The sequence below is a fragment of the Paramormyrops kingsleyae genome, chromosome 11 (assembly GCF_048594095.1).
Source record: "Paramormyrops kingsleyae isolate MSU_618 chromosome 11, PKINGS_0.4, whole genome shotgun sequence".
NCBI lineage: Eukaryota > Metazoa > Chordata > Actinopteri > Osteoglossiformes > Mormyridae > Paramormyrops > Paramormyrops kingsleyae.
The window spans coordinates 25,034,754-25,054,626 of NC_132807.1; the positions used below are offsets into that span (position 1 = coordinate 25,034,754).

The following is a 19,873-nucleotide window of genomic DNA, read 5'->3' on the forward strand; positions in this document are numbered from 1 at the left end:
ACTATATGTTAATTCTGTAAACCTTTCTGAACTACTGAAGGAACTACACTGAAGGAACAAGTCATGAATAACATAGTTTAAATATTGGTCATATTTGTTCATCATTAGTGAATCATGATGCAACTTTTATCCCAAGCAGTTACTATATATATATTGGTTGCTACATCTGTTAATACTGTAAACTACTTAAGGAACTACTAAGGAACTGCTTAAGGAACAAGTAATGAATAACACAAGTGAAACACCGACCTAATGTTTGTTCATTAATGAATCGTGACGTATCTTTTGTCAAGTAGCAACTATTTGTTCAATATCTGTTCATGATTTGTACTTCGGTAGTAACTGAGTTATTACTATGTATTTATGCCCCGTCAAGTAAAGTGCTACCCATTGCTTTTGTATAATTACAGTAACATTTTGAAACAATTTGATAACCAATTTATATAACAAGAGTCAATAAAGTTAGAAAATGTTAATGGCGCATCTTCCAATAAAACTGACAATGCCTTGTGTAATATTTTTTTAACCTGACAAATTAAACGTGAAATATTTTATAAAACTTTCTATGCGCATATGTACCCTACATTACGGCAACGCTTGTGTGACGCTAGTGCTTATGCATTCAGCTCCGGGTAGAAGCACACTTGTAAAGCGCCGTTCCAAATCACAATTGTATAGTGTTATTAATGTCTATGCGAAACGGCCGTTTCCGACGTGGGTGAATTCTGTAGCACCTTTGGTCTATAGGACGGTATATCAACTAACCTTTGCTTAACATTTCAGTGTGTTAAGCAAAATACTACCACCTAGTGGGAACACATAGTTATTAAAAACTTAATTGTTTTATATGTTAAGGGATAATCGTGAAAGCTATTTGCTTTCATTCTCCTTTTTTTATTTTAACGATGTCTTCCTAAACTATAAAACCAACATTGTAAACTAGTCTATGGTTAGTGCAGTTTAGTGTTTAGTTATTAATTTAGGTTCTGCCGTTTTCTTAAAGGGGTTTTACTATTGTATGGTACATGAAACGATGTACGTCAGCACGAAGTAACACCTGCATAAGGAGCATGAAGGAGACGGCGGCAGACAGACGGACGAGCGTCTGAAAGGCACCTGCTGCAGACACGCCGTCACGCCGACGGTCAGTATGGTGCGCTTTGGTTTTCGGGCTGGTTTGCTTTTCATTTAACAGACATTCCTTCACTTAAACGACTCGTTTCTTGTTTCTAATGAGAAAGCAATCCGGAACTACGCGTGGAATCGGGTGAGGACGTCGTCCGAAGTTGTTTGTTCCAGTAATTTTAGACGGGAGCGGGTATTTTCATTGTGTTGTACCATTGGGCAAAATACCTCTACTTACCTGTACGATATTCGTAATTAGTAATATAATTTGGCCTTTTTAAAATTTGATAAAAGTAGTCATTTTGAATTTGACCTATTTGCTTTTTTGGAGAATGAGAACATGTGTGTCAAATTAATTCAAATCTATAGTGGTTCCTTTTACACATTATGTTATCTGTCTCAACGCTATATAAAAATGCTTAAAATTTAAATATCGTTTGAGTTGCATGTGTTTCAGTGGGGATCTAAAATGCGTTTTCTTGAATGCAGTAGAAGTTTAACTTGGAAAAACAGAGGCGTTACACACAGACATTAAACATTAAGCAATGTTATTTGGGTTAAAAGTTACTTGCTCCGGGTTATTGAATCTGAATAGAAAACAGAAATTGCTGCATTTATTAAATCACTGTCCTGATTCAGTAGCTAGTCTAAGACTCAATTATGTTCCTACGATGAACAATCCAAATACCCATTTACTGGCAAAGGTTACTTATACCGTATAGAGCTGCAGAATTATTATTATGATTTATTATTATTATTATTATTATTATTATTATTATTATTATTATTATTATTAGCTTATTACCGGAGCACTGGAGCACTGACCAGAATAAATAAGTGAATGGATGGATATAAAGTGATATAAAATATCAACCGAATCATTGATCAGCCCTAACTTGTCGTTCATTTCATGTGCATAAACAAAGCAAAGAATCTCACTCAGAATTTCTCTCACACACTCAGCACAGTTTGGGTTTGTAGCTTTTAACATCTAGATGAAGAGGTCTGTCGCATTTTAAGTAGCACCTGATTTATACCTGAAACACTAAGTGATGATTTTTAATAAAGCCTTACAATTTGTGGTCGGGACAGACCCAGAACAGCCTGCTGCACCAGACCTCTGCTCTTCTCTGATACTGGTCATTATTTCCTGCCCAACCAAACCTAATTAAGGGGAAATATCACCTATCCTAATTTCTAGGACAGGCAGATGCAGCATCCTCTATAATCAAGAAATAATATAGAAAAGAGACTTTCATACGGCCACTGATATCCCAGATCCATATTGTGGCCTAGCGCTGTAAAGTTGATGGTACACAGTGAAAGTATCTTGTTTGTCATGGTTTTGTGACCATTTGTGAACTTTTTTTTTGGGGGGGGGACTGGATAAGAGTGAGGTTAGTGCTGGTAGACATGTCATATTTAATGCCTGATGTTTCGCGCATCAGTAATGGTTAATGCATGTCACTCCACACGTGTAATGTAATCCATCAGATGTAATAACTGATGTATTTAGGCTTTCATAATTAATGGCTATGCTTGTAACTTGTCATGCGTAATGTCACTTATACATAGTGATCAGTGTGTGTTACTCATATGTAATGGTTGACGTGTCATTTGTTTGGTCATTTGTCTCATTGTTGTGCTGTTTACATGCTTTCTGGTGTTTGCTTGTCGGGCCTTTTTAATGCAAATGACTCTTGTATGCAAACAACGTTTCTCTCTTTCCACTCCCATCGCCATCTTTGTCCACCTTAGGCTAGGGCTGGACTTTTAATCAAATAACTTCAATTATCATTTTGGCTTTCAACAATTATCAATACAAAATTATCGATATAAAACAATAATTGTGCCGCATTTGTGTGTCTTAGTTGAATGATATTTCAGGTTAGACACACCAGGGTAAGCAGAGAAAAAAACAGCAACAAATAAATTGTGATGGTAATGAGTTTTATAAGGAACCAAATAACGATCAAATAATAGAGAATAGCAATCCAGCAGCTAATACTGCTTGGACTTCCAATAATATGAACTATGGAAATATGTTATAGACACAATGGTAAGAAGATTTTCCTAAAGTTCTTGTTATTCCAGCTGACTCGCTGAGCTCATTCTCAAGTGCTAAACAAATTTACCACTGTACTCAGTGTTTCCATTACCCACAGTAGGCAGGGCGCTGTTAGTCCATCACTTTAAAACTATACACGCATGTATACCTTTAGAATGTACAAGTGGAGTTTTTATAGGAATTCGATGGCAATCAAATATTATAGGAAAATGTGCGAAGTTGTGCCATCAGGAGAAATCGGAGTGTATCTGGCAGTCAGCTCACAGAAAGTGGAATTGCCCCTAAAAGGCCATGTCCTTACAGACAGACACGAGTTTAATTAGTAAATTTGAAAGAGCTGAGTGTCTATGCAGGACGGTGACAGGAGCAGTGATTTATGGACGGTATGGCTGATGTAAACTTGACCCGTTGCAGTGTATCTCTCTCCTTGAACACCTTTCTTAAATCTCAAGAGGAAAAGTTTTTTTTTTTATTTAAAAAAAACAGTTCTAATTTACTGGAGTTGTTTGTATTTATTGACATGAAGCAGAAACTGCGTCTCTACATGTTTATCACGTCTCGTGTCCCTGTGTAATTATAGGGTGCAGAAGAGGCCAGCTCAGCTTTGAGTTGGTACCTGCCTTTTATTACCTGACATAAGATACTTTCTATATAATACTATAATCGCTTTAGTCATGCTGTAAGCCTTTGAAGACCAGGGCTGTTTGCCACTGAAATATCCACTCCTTATATTAATTAACAGTATTATGATCCGTCTGCTTGCCATAACTTCTTATTTAATGCAGATTCACAGTGAGCTTGAAGCACCAGTCCTGAGGCAAGTTACACCCTGCAATGGATGCCAGAGTATCACAGGGTTCTCAATCACAATAAGGACAATGTTGCTGGAATTTATATAGAGACTCTTTGCTGCTGTGCCTCATGTGACTCCCATCATATGACACATCCTGTTCCTTCATAGCAACATCCTGGAGCTAGAGAGAGTGATGGGGAGAGAGAGGGAAATTCTGCCGGTCTGTGTGCAGGCTTGGCTGAGATGTCTGAGGCCGGTGTGGGAGGGGAGAACGTCACAGAGCTCTAGCATCAGCCAATCCCTGCAGGATCCTGTCATGGGAATATCTCTGTAAACAGAGAGAGGCAGGAGGAAGAAAAACAGGCTTAGTTGACCGTGGAATATCTTGCAGGGAAGAAATTTCACAAACTGACTTATTGCAATTCACGCTTCAATTCGCTGAGCTTTTTAGAACGACCACTTCTTTCACAAATGTTTGTAAACCTGACTGCATGGCTAGGGGCTTGATTTTATACACCTGTGGCAATGGGTCTGAATGAAATAGCCGACTTCAGTGATTAAGAGGTGTGTCCCAATACTTCGGTCTGTATAGTATATGTCAGTTTGGATAGAAGTGTGATAAGTTAATGTTATGTACTAATTAGATGGAATTTCTGTTGGAGATGCATTATTTTCAGAAAAGACAATGAAACACTCGGTTTTCGAATGTATATACTTTTAATATCTTGGGTATCTAAATATTAGTGTTGAAGTGCATTAAGGGAGGAGACTGAGACAGACATCCTCAGAGTAATGGCCACGCAGGTGTGGAGTTACAGCTGATTGTGTTGATTTAAATATTGATGTTGTGGCTTTTTGCGCTGTTGACTTTCTGACTGAAAATGTAGATATGAGGTAACTTTGATCGTGGTTTTGTTTTTAAATTGGTGGCCACTGTGAAAGCATTGGTGAGTGAATGACAGTGATTGTCACAGGTGATTCTCTGGGTGGTACCATCAAAATGAGATTGATTACTGGCAGTGAGATGCTGATTTTCGTGACGCAGAGAAGTGTGTGATGAAACGGGCACATAGGTAATAAGTATCACAAATCACTGGTGCCGTTTGACTAGCTGAACATTTTCCCAGGTTAAAAGCCTCATGTTTGCTTTCAGTACCTCTTACGAGCCTTGAAATGACATTTCTGTGTGCTCACAGCTCACATTTCACAGTGGATGTGCAGGAACTGGGTCTGTTAGGTTATTTTTGTAACTTTGGTCAACCCAGATGATTGAAAGTTTTTTTTTTTTTTTTTTTACTTTTTTACTTCCTCATCACCTGCTCTGTATGTATAAACGTTACAAGGATGACGACAATTGCCCTGTTTGCCTAAATGACCAGTCAGGTTGAGATCCTGATCTGTTCTTCAAACTAGCTTAGTATCAGTGCAATAATGTTTGGTTATGTGGCCATGTTTGGTATTGAAAGTGCAACAAACATGACCTTAGTTCCACTGTGTCCATTTATCAGCGTCTCTCGAGTTACTGTGATTTATATCTGGTACTACAGTGAGTAGTGGTGTTCGGGGTCCGTCAATTCTCAAACAAGTATTTAACACTCATCAGCTCTTCCTGAGTATCTCCACCTGTGTGTATGTGTGTGTGTGTGTGTGTGTGGCATGCACTCTCATTTATATGCAGGTATGTTTTGGAAACAGACTCTGTTTGTGTAAGTGTTGCACTTCCCAAGCCTTTGGCACCATTAAAGGACTGACCGACGTTCCTCCTGTAGGCTAATTAATTTCCTCAATGGGGTCTCATTACCCGTTTCCTTGCGCTGATCTTGCCATCTCCCCGGCATGGCTTCCCTGGTTGTTGGTTCCTCCTGGGTATCTGCATGGAACACTGAGTTCATGAGCTCTGAGTCTCCTGGGCAGGAGTCCCAGCTGTCCCTATATGAGCTCTCCGGAGTCCCACCCCCATCCAGCACCCTGCAGTGTGGCCCCACCCATTTTTAATGACCTGAGTGCTGGTCTCTCCTGCCACTTACCTGTAGTGACCGCCTTTCCTTTATATGTTGGCTCAGCTTTTCCTGGATTGGTTCCTCTAACTTTATATTGAAACCGACTTTTTAAAGAGTTTAAGAGAGGCTGGGCCTACTGTTTCAGTTCAGCTAGGAGTCCATAAAGGGGAACCCTCACAGCTAAAAGGAACAACAGTGATCTCCCTCGGAGTCCAAATGTTAAGTGGCACACGTACACCAGGCTTTGGTTCTAAATGTACGCACTCTTCTGTCTTCCTGAGAACCTGCCACTGATTTTTTTTCCCACTGCAGAGGACATTGTTTTTGCTCATATCTCTCATGCAGAATGAGTCCTATTCATTCTGTAAAAGGACATTTTGGATCTTGCAACATACGTGTAGGCCCAACATTTAATTTATGTTTAAAAAAAAAAAATATATGGCCAGCTATGCTATTAAATGTATCTGGCTCCTATGACAACTTAATTTCACTCCAGGGATTAATAAAGATCTGTCTGTTTCTGTATCTCCATCCTCATCTATCTAATCGTTCAGCGTTACATTTAAGATGCTGTTATGTCTTTATGGAAGCTTCCTACCACTGCTAATGCAGTACAGGACACAAGTGTTATTCTTTAGCTTTTAACCTTGGGCAGCAGCTGTAATATGGTTTCCCTGATTTGATAAGGTATTTTTAGAACTCTTTTGGAAATACTCTTTGAGACCAAGATAACCTTTAAAAAGCTTTGTTTTTAAAAATGTATTTATTCTGTACATTTGTGTTGGAGACATTTTGTAAATGAAAGTGAAAACACTGGACCAGTTACCCGCTGCTGTCTGATACCAGGTTGAAAATTGAGATCCAGTAAGAAAAACATGCTTGTGTATTTGCATATTTTATGGGTGTAAGACCCCTGTGTCTCTCTTTCTCTGTGTCCTTGATGGTTCTTTTTAACTGGATGGCTGTGATGACGCGCCTTCCTGTCCTTCCCCCAGCAGCGATGTCCGGCTTGCTGGTTGACGGCGAGGTGTTCGTGGGGGAGGCCCGAGGTGAGATGTCCCCGTGTAGCCCCAGGCGGCGGGCGTGCGCGCACCCTAGGGCGGGTCGTGGCCGGAGAGACGCGGCGTCGCTCAGCCCCTTGGAGGAGGCGCGGACGTCGGGAACGCTGCAGCGGGAGGTGCTGGGGAAGGCGACGGAGCTCTTCCTGCTCTGTGATAAGGAAAGAAAGGGGTTCATCACCAAAAGAGACATGCTGGTGAGCAGCTCCCCGTCTCGGACTGTCTTTCAGTCTTAGGACTATATTCTCTGTGTTTGTGGTGGTGTCTTTACTCCTTTGTATATTTATATGATCCATTTTTATGTGTGTTTCTGTCAGTCTGTCTCAGTATTTGTATCTTGCCTGTATATGCCTGCTCACATTATTGTGTGTCTCATTTTGTTATATATACAGTTTTATCTGGGATGTCTCTCCATCTTGTCCTGCTGCATCTCTGACTTTTTCCTCTTTCTTTAACTCGTTAGCGGTTACAAGGAGAACTTCCCCTGACTGCCGAGCAGCTGGAGTCTGTTTTTGAGAGTCTGGACCAGGAAAGAAACGGGTTCCTGACACCTGTAGAATTCCGGAAGGGCCTCGGTGAGTCGCCTCTTTCATCAGGCCAGCGTTAGATACAGGGGTGCCTCGTGTGTTCAAGGCCGGGCCATCGTGAAAATCTGCAGGCGTCCGAGGTGAGGTCTGCGTGCCTATTTCCAGGGGAGTTGGTGTTGGAACCCGAAGCAGAGGTGGAGGAGGAGGTGGGAGTGCAGAGGGTGGAGAGGGTGAACCCAGATGAGCAGAGATTCACCCAGACCTTGGTGGAGCTGGGAGTGGAGACTCTGCTAAAAGAGTGAGTCTGCGTGTTTGTTTTTGTGTCTCAGAGTTTGATTCACCAAAACCGGATACGTAACTCGACAAATCGTTTATGTGGCACAGCTGATAAAACAGGAAGCTGGGCGTCTGTAGACAGGAAATCCGGGTTTATCCTTGCCTGCACCATGAGTAACCTGGCTTTCGTCGCTTTAGTAGTTTGAGCTGTAATGCGCTTGAACGCTTTTACCAGAGTGAGTGCGTGCTGTGCAGCACCGTGGCTGAGCTCTTCTGTGTGCCGTGCTCTGCAGCGGTCAGTGGGAGGCGCATGTCCTGTGGCGTAGCCTCCGACGGGACCATCCTGAGCTGCTCTGTGTCCTGGAGGAGCTCCTGTCCCATGCAGTGTCTCAGATGAGGGATGCGATGAAAGAGAGGGACAGCTTAGAGCATGCTCTGCGCAGGTCTGTCTGTCTGCCTCTGTCTGTCTGCCTGCCTCTGCCTGCCTGCCTGTGACTGCCTCTGTCTGCCTGCCTGCCTCTGTCTGCCTGTGACTGCCTCTCTCTCTATTGTGAAAATCTTACATTGCTTTGTTACTCTGTCTCCTCTTCGCCTTCTGTGTCTTCTCACATCTTCTCCATCCCTCCGCTCCTCAGACGGGAGCTGGATCATGACCAGGTGGTACGCTCCATATACGAAGAAATGGAGAACCAGGTCAGAGAGGAGAAAGAGAAGCGACACGCTGAAGTACGTCGTCACATGGGCTGTGTCCTTCACTGACGGGAGACTGTTATAATTATCGGTATTGTAAGTCTTCTTGATAACGATTCCAGAACAGCGTGAGGGAGAGTGACCGCTGCCAGCAGCTGCGGGAGCAGCTGAGGATACGAGGGCAGGAACTGGAACTTGCAGCTGCTAAACAGAAAGAGGTAAACCAGCAGGGGGCGATAGTATAGGTAGAGTTAATGGAGGCTATATAAATAAAATACATGCAGCATTAGATACTGAGTAGAAGTAATGCAAACTGTCTTTTATTCTGCAGTCACTGTACTGGTAGTGCAGACCAGTCATTGGTCAGGGAGTGTACACGCCTTCTCCGTGTCGTGTACACGCCTTCTCCGTGTCGTACACATGCCTTCTCCGTGTCGTCACTTGGACCCAAGCTGATTATGTGTGATGAGTGCCTCTGTCTCTCCAGCTGGAGGACATGGTGCGGATGCTGAGCTCTGAACAGATGGACACACGGGAGCAGAACCAGAAGGTCCAGTACCTCAACCAGCAGCTGCAGGAACAGCTGGAGTCCAGCAGGGCGGAGCTAGAGAGTGTAATGGGCCAACTCCAGCAGCTCCAGAGCACCTCCATTCATGAGCAGAGGGGGCGTGAGGGGTGAGCAGGAGACGAGCTGCTGGGCCCTGTCGCGTGTGCGTGTGCGTGTGTGTGTACACATCGTTTGGTAGTGATGTATCCTATGCAATTGGAACTTAAATGTACAAACAAACTTTTGATAATTGAAATTTACATCTTTCATGAATAACATAAAAAGCTTTATGGAATAAAAGCTTTACATGTAGATAATGTGTGTGCATGTCTTCATTGTTTACATTGTCTTTTAGTTGTTTGTATAGAGATTTTTTTTTATTGTCATCTAATAAGGAAATAATGCATGACTGACCTGTCGATCACTCTGTCCAGGAACGTGTTTAAGGTGTCCAAGAACATGCAGAAGGAGAAGGAGAGCTTGGTGAGACAGCTAGAGCTGCTTCGGTAGGTGCCCCTCTGTTTGGCTCCATCTTCTGGATCCCTGCGTCCTTGTCTGGTAAAACTACCAGAGTGCCGTGTACTTTGTTCAGTGTCAGACGACCTTGGTAAATGACTGACACAGTCAAGGTGTGTCCAGCTCAGGAGCTGAAGGCATGTGACTTATTACTGTTTGTTTGCTGGCTTTGCTCCAACAGTAGATTCCATTTCTGTTAATAAGTAGGCAAGATATAAGTGGGAATCGAGCTAAACCCAAGTCTGATTATTACTAAGTGCTGGAAAGAAGGATCTAGATCAGTGTTTCTCAACCCAGTCCACAGCGAACCCCAGCCAGTCCACGTTTTTACCCCCTACCAGCGCACCTGTACCAGCTATTCGGTGTTCCTGATTGGCTGGGAGCTGGGAGGGAGCAAAAACGTGGACTGGCTGGGGTTCGCTGAGGACTGGGTTGAGAAACACTGATCTAGATGGTCTGCTTAGTTCAAGTCTGTCTGTCCATATCTTCTTATCGCCTTTTACTAATTAAAAATTCTTCAGCTAATTTTCCCCAAACATGCTTCCTTTCATGTACTTTATAATGTGCTTATTTAAAAGACCAGTTTCTTTTTCATAGGGAGATGAACAAGAGGATGCGTGACGAGAAGGATGTCCATCAGTCTCACAGGGGGGTCTCTTACAGAAGTTCTTTCCACACGCTGGCCCCGCTCCCACAGTGCAGCTGGGAAAATGGTCACCCCCTCTGGCTGCACACCTCCCCTCCCTACTGGCCTTATCCGCCACCAATGAAGTAGAGGACCATGCCATTCTCAGGGCTGTGAAGGGGTGTTCCGCTGTGTGAAAACTGTTTTGGTTGCTGTCGGAATTTGGTCTGCAATCAGACAACAGGGTTAGTGAATGATGTATAGCAGCACTAGGTAAAAACAGATACGCTCTTTTTCTAGACACAGGATACAGATGTATCCAAAATATTTAAGCTTGAAGTATATTAAAAGCAATAATGTTAGAGCTAATGATGATATTTTTGGAAAAGGACTGGTTAGTCTTTTAGGGAAATTAATGTCAGTTGTTACGGGACTGAAATTTCCTATAAAAAAAAAATAATAATAAAAAATGTTAACTGAACTTTGAAGAACTGATTGAAGACTATCAAGCTAAAAATCAATCCAGTGACAACCCACAGCTCAGGTGAACCAGAGTAAGCTTGGCAAGTTTTACTTCGTTCTGGTCCACTCTAAGTACTGTTTCTTCCCCGTTATCAAACACATCCAATGTAATCAGTGTCTGCTGGTTAAAACTTTAAGGTGTATTTATTCTATGCTAGTGTGCATCTCAGAATGACTTTTTTTTAATCAGGTTCAGCTGTCACATATGAAATATGATTAATGTGACTTGCATGGACTTCGAAGGGTAGGGAGGGTTTTTCTGTGTTTAATGGCCTTAAAATGACACCCCCCTCCCCCCCGCCTTTATTATTCAATGAATGAGAAGTGTGTAGAATTAGGGATGTTATGAAATAAGCTTCGATTGTGTGCTCCTTTTATAGCGACTTTAGGGTTATTTGTGTATCAGCTCCTACATCATTTCCCAGAATGTGTTTTGGCTACTTTTTGTGGTAACTGTTACTTCTTGGCGGTATTTGAAATCGTTGCCATGGATATAACCTATAATCCAAAGTCTGCTCATGCAGGGTGAAATTTTTTTAATGTGAAACGTTTCTGAAATGTATGTCGCTCAGCCTTAAACGGTGCCTATCACACCATCCTTCATGTCTAGGTTCTGTAGTCAGGCTGTACTGGGTACATCTCTGACTGATATCGCTTATCAAGCAGTCATTTTGCTGGATTTCTTATACCTCAGTGTGCTCACAGAAGCTGGAAATGTGTGAATACTCTGAATTAAACTCACTGATTCCAACGGCTCATTTTTCATGCCCTTCACGAGCTGCGGTTCCACTATAAACTTCAAAATGCTGCTGATGCTCTGTTCCAGCCATCTTTGTCCCCGAGAATTATGGCTCATTTGTGTTGCCAGTGTCAATTTCTAACAGGATTTTTTTTTTTTTGTTATTGTGGATAATTGTTTTAATGATTGTCATTAGTCTTCATTTCATTAGAATAAAGCAGAGCTGAGAGCAAAGGCGAGATTCCTGCCCCTGATTCTGGTTCGTTTGATTCTTTCCTGGGATTTCTGAAGTGCTTACTGAGGTCAACTGATATAAAACCGAAGACTGTTCCAATGATCTATGCAAGCTTGAGGAGGCAGTATCTGTCTGCATTTGAATGTACATCCATATGAATGTTGTTCAGTGTGTTTATTTTTATTTCACTGTGTACAGAAGTTCAATTCCGAAAGTGTTTGTAATTGTATGCTTGGTTTGTGCTCAAATGCAGCAGATTTGGCATTTTAATGTTTGGTGTTTAAGTGTCATTTATAAAGCCATATTTTGCTGTGGAACCTTGGTTAAAATGGAATAAATAGCCTGGACAGATTGTGACTCATGAATATATTTCTTGTATTTTTCATCTGTGTGTCTGTCATAAAATTATGAAAATCTCCTCCCCATAAAACGACAGGCACTCACGTGCTTACCCAGTAGTAAATTAGACTTCATGTACAAAAATGTTGGCTGGAATTAAAACCGGTAAGTCATAAATGGTAATTAACTGACCAGGGAAATCAGTGTTTCCCCGTCAAAGTCTACTAATAGGATATTTTGCGGTGAAACTGGTTTAAATGGCTGTATATACTTTATAAAAACTACTTGACATGTCATTAACAGTAAGTTTACTGAAACATGCTGGGAATCTCTGCTGTTATTTGGTTATAAAAGATGGTTCATTTTTGAAATTCTGTGCATAATAAAATGGGATAATCTTATTTTTTTCCATTGGTTTTTCAGGAGATGATGATGATGATGATGATGATGGATGTGAAGAATGGAGAGTGAGGTGGTCCTTGCTGGGGTGCCGGCCTTGGCCTCCTTCCTCAGGCTGAAGAGGGACTGGGAGTGCTGAGCTCCGTCTTCCCCTCCCATTACCTTCCTGGACCAGTATGGACAGTGGGACTCGGGTCAAACTACAGCCCCTGAAATCTTCTTAGAGGCCAGAAGAGTGCAGCTTATCACTAAGGGACCAAAACTCCTGCTGCCCCCCCCCCAAGACCCAGCTGTTTTGGCTAGAACCATTTCTAAAGTCTGTCCAGAATCATTTTGTATGTGATGCCAGTGGCATTTATCAGTTTGTGTCAGATTGATTAAATTCTTCTGCCCCTGTTGGTGTGTTTCTTGGTGGAAGGTTTGTCTACATAGTACGTGGATTATATTTCTGCAGTTAGACAGTTTAATGTTAAAACATACCCCAGGTCTTTAGTTGGTGCTGGTGAATGATACCTATATGAATTTCCTTTTTTTATGGGGGGGGACACTGCTTACTGCTCTTCTTAAATAAAGTTGGACAACATCTGGTCATTTCTTGTCATAACAGCCCAAAGGTAAAAGGAAAATAAGTTTGTATTTGTACTGTTACAAGAAATTGCCACACGTATCGCTTCATATGGTAAATGCTACCAGCTATGGCAATCATTGCCGGTATCAAAAGTTCAACAGAAATATGAGTACATTTGGATCAAACACACAAACATGGAGGATTTCAGGAATATTTATTTGCGCTATACCAAGACCGTATGTGATCAAGGGGAAAAAAAAACTATGGCGGACCAAGTGACAATGACCATTTGAAACTAACCAGCAGCCACATTTACATCTACATACTTAGCCAGAAGGAGCCCTGGAGTCTTTTTCAGGCAGCATGGGGCCCAAGGCAGGTGAACACCCTGGATGGGATGTCAGGCCGTGGCAACACTCACACATTATGGGCAAATTGGAGATTCTGATTCCTCCATCTACATGGTACTAGTGATAGAACACTAAAATATAATCGTCTAGTATGTTGGAACTCTATTACTGCTGAAAGTAATGCACGGACAATCAAAAACAGCCCTTTTCTGCTGAATGCATTATGAAAGTGCATTATTAAGATGCACTGAATGTTCTACGAATGCATTATGAAGGTGCAATTAATGTAAAGTGTAACCAAAGCTTGGAATGCTAGATAACTATACATATCAATAACCAAATACAGTAGAAAGGTACACTGGGTGAAAATTTAGGATGGACAAGAAAAATGGTCACATTTTCTCGGACTTAGCTCCAACTGTTGGGCCTTTGTTCAGCAGAAATAACATATAGTTGTATTCTAGCTCTGGAGATGGCCGAAACCAAAAACTGTTCATTTATTTGATGATGATACCAGTGGTACACCAGTGGTTTAATCACAATGACAATGTTTCTCTCCAGACCAGAGAACCTGCGAACTGTGTCAATAACAGCCACATTTTCATCTATTTCCTCTGCGGATCCCAAGGGAAGGTCAGTTGTGCTTTTTAAATGTGTCTGATATCGGGAAACATCATCCAAAGTTGAAACGAGAATGGCAAGATCCTTTGGAGAGTTTCCTTGACTTCGCAGTTTTTCTACCAGTGACGTCAGTCTGGATAAAATGGAGTTTTCTTTTCCAGTAATCTCTTTGTAAAAACCCTGAAATAAGTACATGCAGTTGTTCTGTCTGATCATTTTCTCCATGTGATTCTTTACATCGTTCCCAAAATAAAATGTGCTTTGTGTTATTCTGTCAAGTTGCTTGCAAACCTCATTGTGTACAGCCACGCTATTCCGCAAGGATTTGTCTAAAACTATTTTATTTGTTTGACTTGAGGGTGATGGTAAACCATTGAATTTTGTGTGACTCTGCTGAAAGTAATCCAGAAAGACCCAAAACACACCATTCTTTGGTAGCACTATCCTTTCTGCTTTTTCATACCAATTTTCTTCTTCCAGGCGGAAATTCTGAGCTTCATCCACAATTATGTGCTTAATATCTGGAAATTCTTCTTTCAAGAAGTCTGTCCGTATTACAGTACAACAAATTTTCTGTTTTCTGAAGAAAAAAAGCTGTGTTATTACCAAATCAAATTACATTTTTAAAATTATTTTTTACATTTCAGAAAAAAACAATAATTTACAAAGTTTTGAATAAAGAAATTCTAGAAACTTACCCTACAAATTCTTTTAGTGGTGCTTTCTCACAGATGTAAAGGATATTACTTGTTTCACATCTAAATGTATTTTTAATCTTCCTGATTGCCAGGGTTGCCAGCACAGTCTTCCCTGTCCCAGGACAACCATGAACAAACAGTTTTCTCATGTCCTCTACGTCATATTTTGAGTGAAGGATTTCGAACTGCTCAACTGTGAGCAAATTTAATATCTCCTGCCCTAACTGATTGCTGAGTGCTGAAGTGAAGCTCATTACTACAATCACCAGGGCCCGTAGTAAGGCTCGCACTACCCCCATGTTCTCAGGCTTGTAGCACTCTGGGTACTGATGCTCTATCACAGTATCAGGACTACCCTGATCTCTTGGTATTAACTGCCCCGTCTCACAGTTCACCAGTTGTGGGATCACACAGACCCATTCTGAATAGCCTCCAAGATTCACAAGCTTCTGTCTGAGCTGGAAGGCAGTATCCTTGGCATATTCCCACAGACCAGAGCTTCCATTTTCCACCATAAAGAAAAGTTTAGGGTAATCCTGTTCACAGATCAGGAGGGCTTCACAAATGATCGCCTTGTTTTTTGGTCTGTCAATATCAACCGCCCAGCTGTTGGAGAGAATCAGGACTCCTTGACTGTCTTCTGGCATCAAGTTTTGAAGATTTGGATACTTTTCCCATTGCTGTTTTTTAAGGTCATTGGGGATTATTGTTACTTTTCCTTCATAAACTGTAAAAACAACAGCACAGTTTTTTTTAATTATAACCTCTTCACAATCAGTAAAAACAGTAATCAAATGTCTTTTAGACTTACCAGGGAACAATTTCTGCTGCAAAGAACTTAGGTGGTCATCTCTGATCCCATAGACTGGCTTGCATTTTGGAGGAGCAGCATTCTGACTGAGCACTTTCTCAAACTGTGCACATAACTCCTTATCATCTATATACAGGAGAACAATTAGGGTTAAGGTCTGTGTTTAATCATTTTCCCATTTTACCTGAAGCAAAAACAAAGATCTGTACCTGGATCAGTCACCTGCATCTTTTCCATCCAGACTGCAGCCTGTATCTGGCACACCTCTGTGCCTTCAAGGTGCCATGAATCCGGATCTTTTTCAAAAACAGTGCAGCAAAACTTTGGAATGTGTATGGCCACAACATATAGTGGGTCACTGGCATTTCCCCCAAGAACATCGAGGATGCGGACTTCCACAGAGCAGTCATTCTCCTGAGTGCAGCCTGAGGAGTGAACTGAGATAACCTTGCGGCACATGACTTCGACTTCTGTCTTTATGGATTCCTTGTTAAGACCTCTGCCACATCCAACAACCTTTTTTGTTTTGTCATCAACACCAATGAAGAGGTAGCCCCCATCAGTGTTGGCAAAGGCACTTACGTACTTTGGAATGATTTCTTTAAGTCTTGTAGGAAGGTTTTTTTCATTACTAAAACTCTTCAGCTCCACATTCACACTCTCCCCAAATGGTAACTCTTCTCCAAGCTGAACTTCCTGTCTTTCAAACAGCTGCTGACCATTAGGTCTAACTCCAGACGAGAAGCGGCATCTGTTTGCCAAAGACTCATCACCTTGTCCTTTTGCCAAATTTCTCTTTATCTTCTTCCTTAAGAACTCCGTTACTGCATTATTTTCAACATTTAAAGCTGATGTTCCAGATCTTATTCGTAGGCCGGTGTCAATACTACAAAGACGTACCCGACCCCCAGTGGAGCTCCATGTTTTCACAAAAATGAAGAAGTTCATCCCTATTTGCAAAAACCCAAAGTAATCTTCTACAGCAGAAGGATTAACCAGCTGTTTCAAAGCCTCTTCTAGGTCCAGGCCTAAATTTTCTTTGTCATACTTGTAGTTGTCATTCTTGACCGCCGCACGGACTATACCCCCACCAGAGTTGAGCAGGGCAACCACAGCCATTAAAATTCTCTGTTTCTGCTTCTGCTTTTCGGTCTTCTGTTGCATGATGCCTCTGGCATTCTCACCCAAGGTTACTTCTCCCACAAAGAGAACCTGATCAGGGAGGTCACTGCACTCCAGTGAAAGAGTCTCAGGTTTTGATAGAGCCATCAGGCTGAATTTTCTGTGATAACAATAATAAAGTTTTAAATTGTGGAATCTATTGACATTCAATAAAGACAAAGATGGCAGCATATGGGTAGTGTGCTGTTTGCCACAACCCCTACCTGTTGGTTTATCTTAAACTTTTCATGACCTAAAGGACCCAATAAAACCCTTGCACTCTTTTATTAAGTTTTTTTTTACTGCTTTGATGTTTATATACTAAAAATATTTTAACAAACGATATGATAATTATGTGACAAGCACAATTTGAACAAGCATTTTTATGGCTTTACAAATTGTATTATGCAACTTCAGAGTTACAAAAAATTGTTTTACTTTATTTTAAATTATAGTTAAATCTTTAAATTATAGAACGTCAGGATGGGAGACCACACCTCTTCTAATCATCCCAAACACAGCCACGCCACAGGGGTGCATCCTCAATCCCCTCCTCTATTCCCTTTTCACTTTTGACTGATTTCCCATTCATACCAGAAACACCATTGTCAAATTTGCTGACAACACCACCATTATAGGACTGATTGACAACAACGATGAATCAGCTTACAGGGAGGAGTTCCAGCAGCTGAGGCAATGGTGTGACAGTAATAACCTGGAACTGAATACATCCAAGACCAAGGAGATGATAGTGGACTTCAGGAGAGCCAAGCGGGCTGAGGACTCTGCCCTCTACATTGATGGAGGAGAGGTAGAGAGGGTGGAGAGCTTCAAGTTCCTAGAGGTCCACATCTCCGCCGATCTCACCTGGTCCAACAAATATTTCTCACCAGGTGGGGAAGGCACAACAAACAATGTACTTCCTCAGGAAGATGCGTCAGGCCCACCTCCCCTAACAGCTGTTGACCAGTTTTTACCGCTCTTCCATGGAGAGCCTCCTAACCTACTGCTGCGCAGTGTGTACTGAGGATCTGTAGCTGACACTGGCAGACTCCACCGGGGAGCCAGCAACGTCATCAAAGATGTCACACCCTGGACACTACCTTTTCTCTCCCCCCCCCCTCCCTCCACTCTGGCAGACGCAAGAAAAAAGAGACTGAACAAAACCTTTTACCCACAGGCAGTCAAATGCGCCCATCCCGCACCCTGTTTCTGTGAAATAATATCCACTTCGTTGAATGACTGTCTTCTATGCAGTACTATGCTTAGGGCAGGTCATTAAGCACACACTACCTCGGACTGACATATTGTACACATTGTACTCAGACACTCACACTGTATTAGGATGGCTGTCTCTTTTTGTGTGTTGTTCTTATTTCTTATTTTAACTTATGCTGCTAAACAGAGCTGCTAAACTGTTTTTCAATGTTTTGCATACATTTATAAACTGTGTATTATTACATTATTATGACTTGCTATCCATATTGATGAGATTAAGCTAGCAATACATTTTCAATAGGCTTTAATTAAACTGCTAATATTTACATGTGCCCAGAGAGAATTTGATCTAAAAATTTGTTCTAAAACTACTGCCGTTATGAACATTAGCCATCAAAATCGTACACAGAGTATTAATAATATAATACAGTAATAAAAAAAGAATTGATACTTTATTGATCCCCGTGGGGAAATTCTCCCCCAGCTTGCTCTCTGTAAGCGAGAGGGCAGCCACTTGTTGCTCGGGGTTAAGGGTCTTGCTCGCAGACGGGGCGAATCAGGGTCGCTAAACCTCAAGCATCTGGCGTGACACTCGCGCTTTCAGAGTCTCACCCTCACGCAACAAATCTTACAAATCTATATTGTTCCATTATAAGCCTAAAATTAGCTACATCAAAAGCACTGGCGTAGTTTGTAAAACCTACTGACTATTTACAAGATAATAAAACTGTTACATTCATGTAAATGCGTGTGGATTCGTGTGCAGACTTGTCTCGAATTGAATATCTCACGCCAGCCACCTGACCAAAGTTGACAACCCTGATTAAATAACTAAAGTATCACATAATGGGAAACTAAAGACATATTTTTAAGTGAATAACATAAGGCATTGACAACTTACCAGTCTCGTCTTCTAAATTTATAGGATTGTTCTCTTTTTTGACAAATGTCCCGTTTTTTGGGAACATGAACATCTAATTTAAAATTTCGTAGTTCCAAAAAAACTTCACTTGGTTTCCTTCTACCGCTATTCTTTTTCCTTCCTGTTCATGTGTACAACCCTATGTCCGTATATGGTTAAATACAGCGACGATTGGACAAGTCTATACTTTTATTTGATTGGTAGCAGAAATACAAAGCTTACTTTATTACCTAGCAACTTCGCGGCTGTTGGCCTGCCGCGCGCATCCACGTCAAGGAACAAGTGATTTACCACGTACAACTCGGGGGGACAAAAAGAGACAACTTTTCTGAATCGATAAGGCACAACCAAAGGGATTTGGGGATATTGCACAAAGAATTTCAGGGCTTGTCCTTTAAGGTGCGCAATTGCGCGTGCACGCCATCACGCGCCTAAAACGGTGAAGTATCAATAAAAAAGAATTAAATTGTACGCGCCTCATAATTTGTCACGTGACCACTCGACGCTCCACGGAATTATTCATGACAACAATGGCGTCGAAAAAAAGCATGGATAGCAAGGGTCATCCGTGTCAGAATGCAACGTTTTTGGGGAGGGGAGGGATGGTTGTTAAATAATTAATTCATAACGAATTAATTAATTGTAGCCTGCCATTTCCACTACCTGACCCGCATGGTCTTTGTTTTACCCATAACCAAACCATAAATAAATAAAGATAAGTTACACACAAATTACCACCTGTCAATCACTTTTTCCGCGGGACTCTGGCATGAATAGGTGTCGATAAACTTGGTTGGTAAAAAAAGTGCAAATTCACCTTTCTGGCAATACTTTAGCTTTAGACCGAATGAAACAGGACAGCCACGAGATACGTCTGAAGTGGTGTGTAGAATTTGCGGTCAAGTTATCCGCGCAAAAGATGCACAGACGTTCTGTTCGTTATGGTAAAACCATGAAAAATGCATATTTGGTGTAGTTTATTTAATCTAATTTAATTAAAATTATTTTGATTTTTTTCTGCTGTTTCTGTATGCCTCATTTATTAATGTAAACGAACTAGTTCGT

General features: G+C 41.4%; 2 protein-coding genes across 9 annotated transcripts; one reads left to right on the top strand and one right to left on the bottom strand.

Moving 5' to 3' along the window:
* Positions 1–642: 642 nt before the first annotated feature.
* Positions 643–12,857, top strand: cracr2b (calcium release activated channel regulator 2B). Of its 6 annotated transcripts, XM_023819615.2 has the most exons (11): positions 683–714; positions 1,004–1,144; positions 6,985–7,241; positions 7,508–7,619; positions 7,737–7,869; positions 8,141–8,290; positions 8,483–8,573; positions 8,660–8,755; positions 9,025–9,212; positions 9,519–9,590; positions 10,198–12,857. In XM_023819615.2, exons 3-11 carry the CDS (start codon positions 6,987–6,989, stop codon positions 10,373–10,375), a joined length of 1,275 nt encoding a protein of 424 aa, XP_023675383.2. In that variant the 5' UTR covers positions 683–714; positions 1,004–1,144; positions 6,985–6,986; the 3' UTR covers positions 10,376–12,857. The 6 variants fall into 6 exon arrangements, with proteins under 6 accessions (XP_023675387.2, XP_023675382.2, XP_072574432.1 ...); XM_023819614.2 differs by having other exon boundaries at positions 644–1,144; positions 6,982–7,241; XM_072718331.1 differs by having other exon boundaries at positions 644–1,144.
* A 367-nt stretch (positions 12,858–13,224) lies between these two features.
* On the bottom strand, positions 13,225–19,034 carry LOC111844766 (schlafen family member 13-like). 3 transcript variants are annotated; one of them, XM_072718330.1, is made up of 6 exons: positions 18,788–19,034; positions 17,339–17,535; positions 15,717–16,789; positions 15,508–15,633; positions 14,697–15,423; positions 13,225–14,578 (listed from the first exon to the last, which is right to left on the bottom strand). In XM_072718330.1, the coding sequence occupies exons 3-6, from the start codon at positions 16,774–16,776 to the stop codon at positions 13,786–13,788; spliced, it is 2,706 nt and encodes a 901-aa protein (XP_072574431.1). In that variant the 5' UTR covers positions 16,777–16,789; positions 17,339–17,535; positions 18,788–19,034; the 3' UTR covers positions 13,225–13,785. The 3 variants fall into 3 exon arrangements, with proteins under 3 accessions (XP_072574431.1, XP_023669310.2, XP_023669307.2); XM_023813542.2 differs by lacking the exon at positions 17,339–17,535; XM_023813539.2 differs by having other exon boundaries at positions 15,717–17,535.
* Positions 19,035–19,873: the final 839 nt, after the last annotated feature.

Bases quoted from the DNA above. Each gene is read 5' to 3' on its own strand.
- cracr2b (XM_023819614.2), top strand. From the start codon at position 6,987: ATGTCCGGCTTGCTGGTTGACGGCGAGGTGTTCGTGGGGGAGGCCCGA. The intron at 7,242-7,507 runs GTGAGCAGCTCC...TTAACTCGTTAG, and splicing joins TCACCAAAAGAGACATGCTG to CGGTTACAAGGAGAACTTCC. The intron at 9,591-10,197 runs GTAGGTGCCCCT...TCTTTTTCATAG, and splicing joins AGACAGCTAGAGCTGCTTCG to GGAGATGAACAAGAGGATGC.
- LOC111844766 (XM_023813539.2), bottom strand. From the start codon at position 16,860: ATGCTGCCATCTTTGTCTTTATTGAATGTCAATAGATTCCACAATTTA. The intron at 15,634-15,716 runs GTACAGATCTTT...TCCTGTATATAG, and splicing joins GATGCAGGTGACTGATCCAG to ATGATAAGGAGTTATGTGCA. The intron at 15,424-15,507 runs GTAAGTCTAAAA...TTGTTTTTACAG, and splicing joins GCAGCAGAAATTGTTCCCTG to TTTATGAAGGAAAAGTAACA.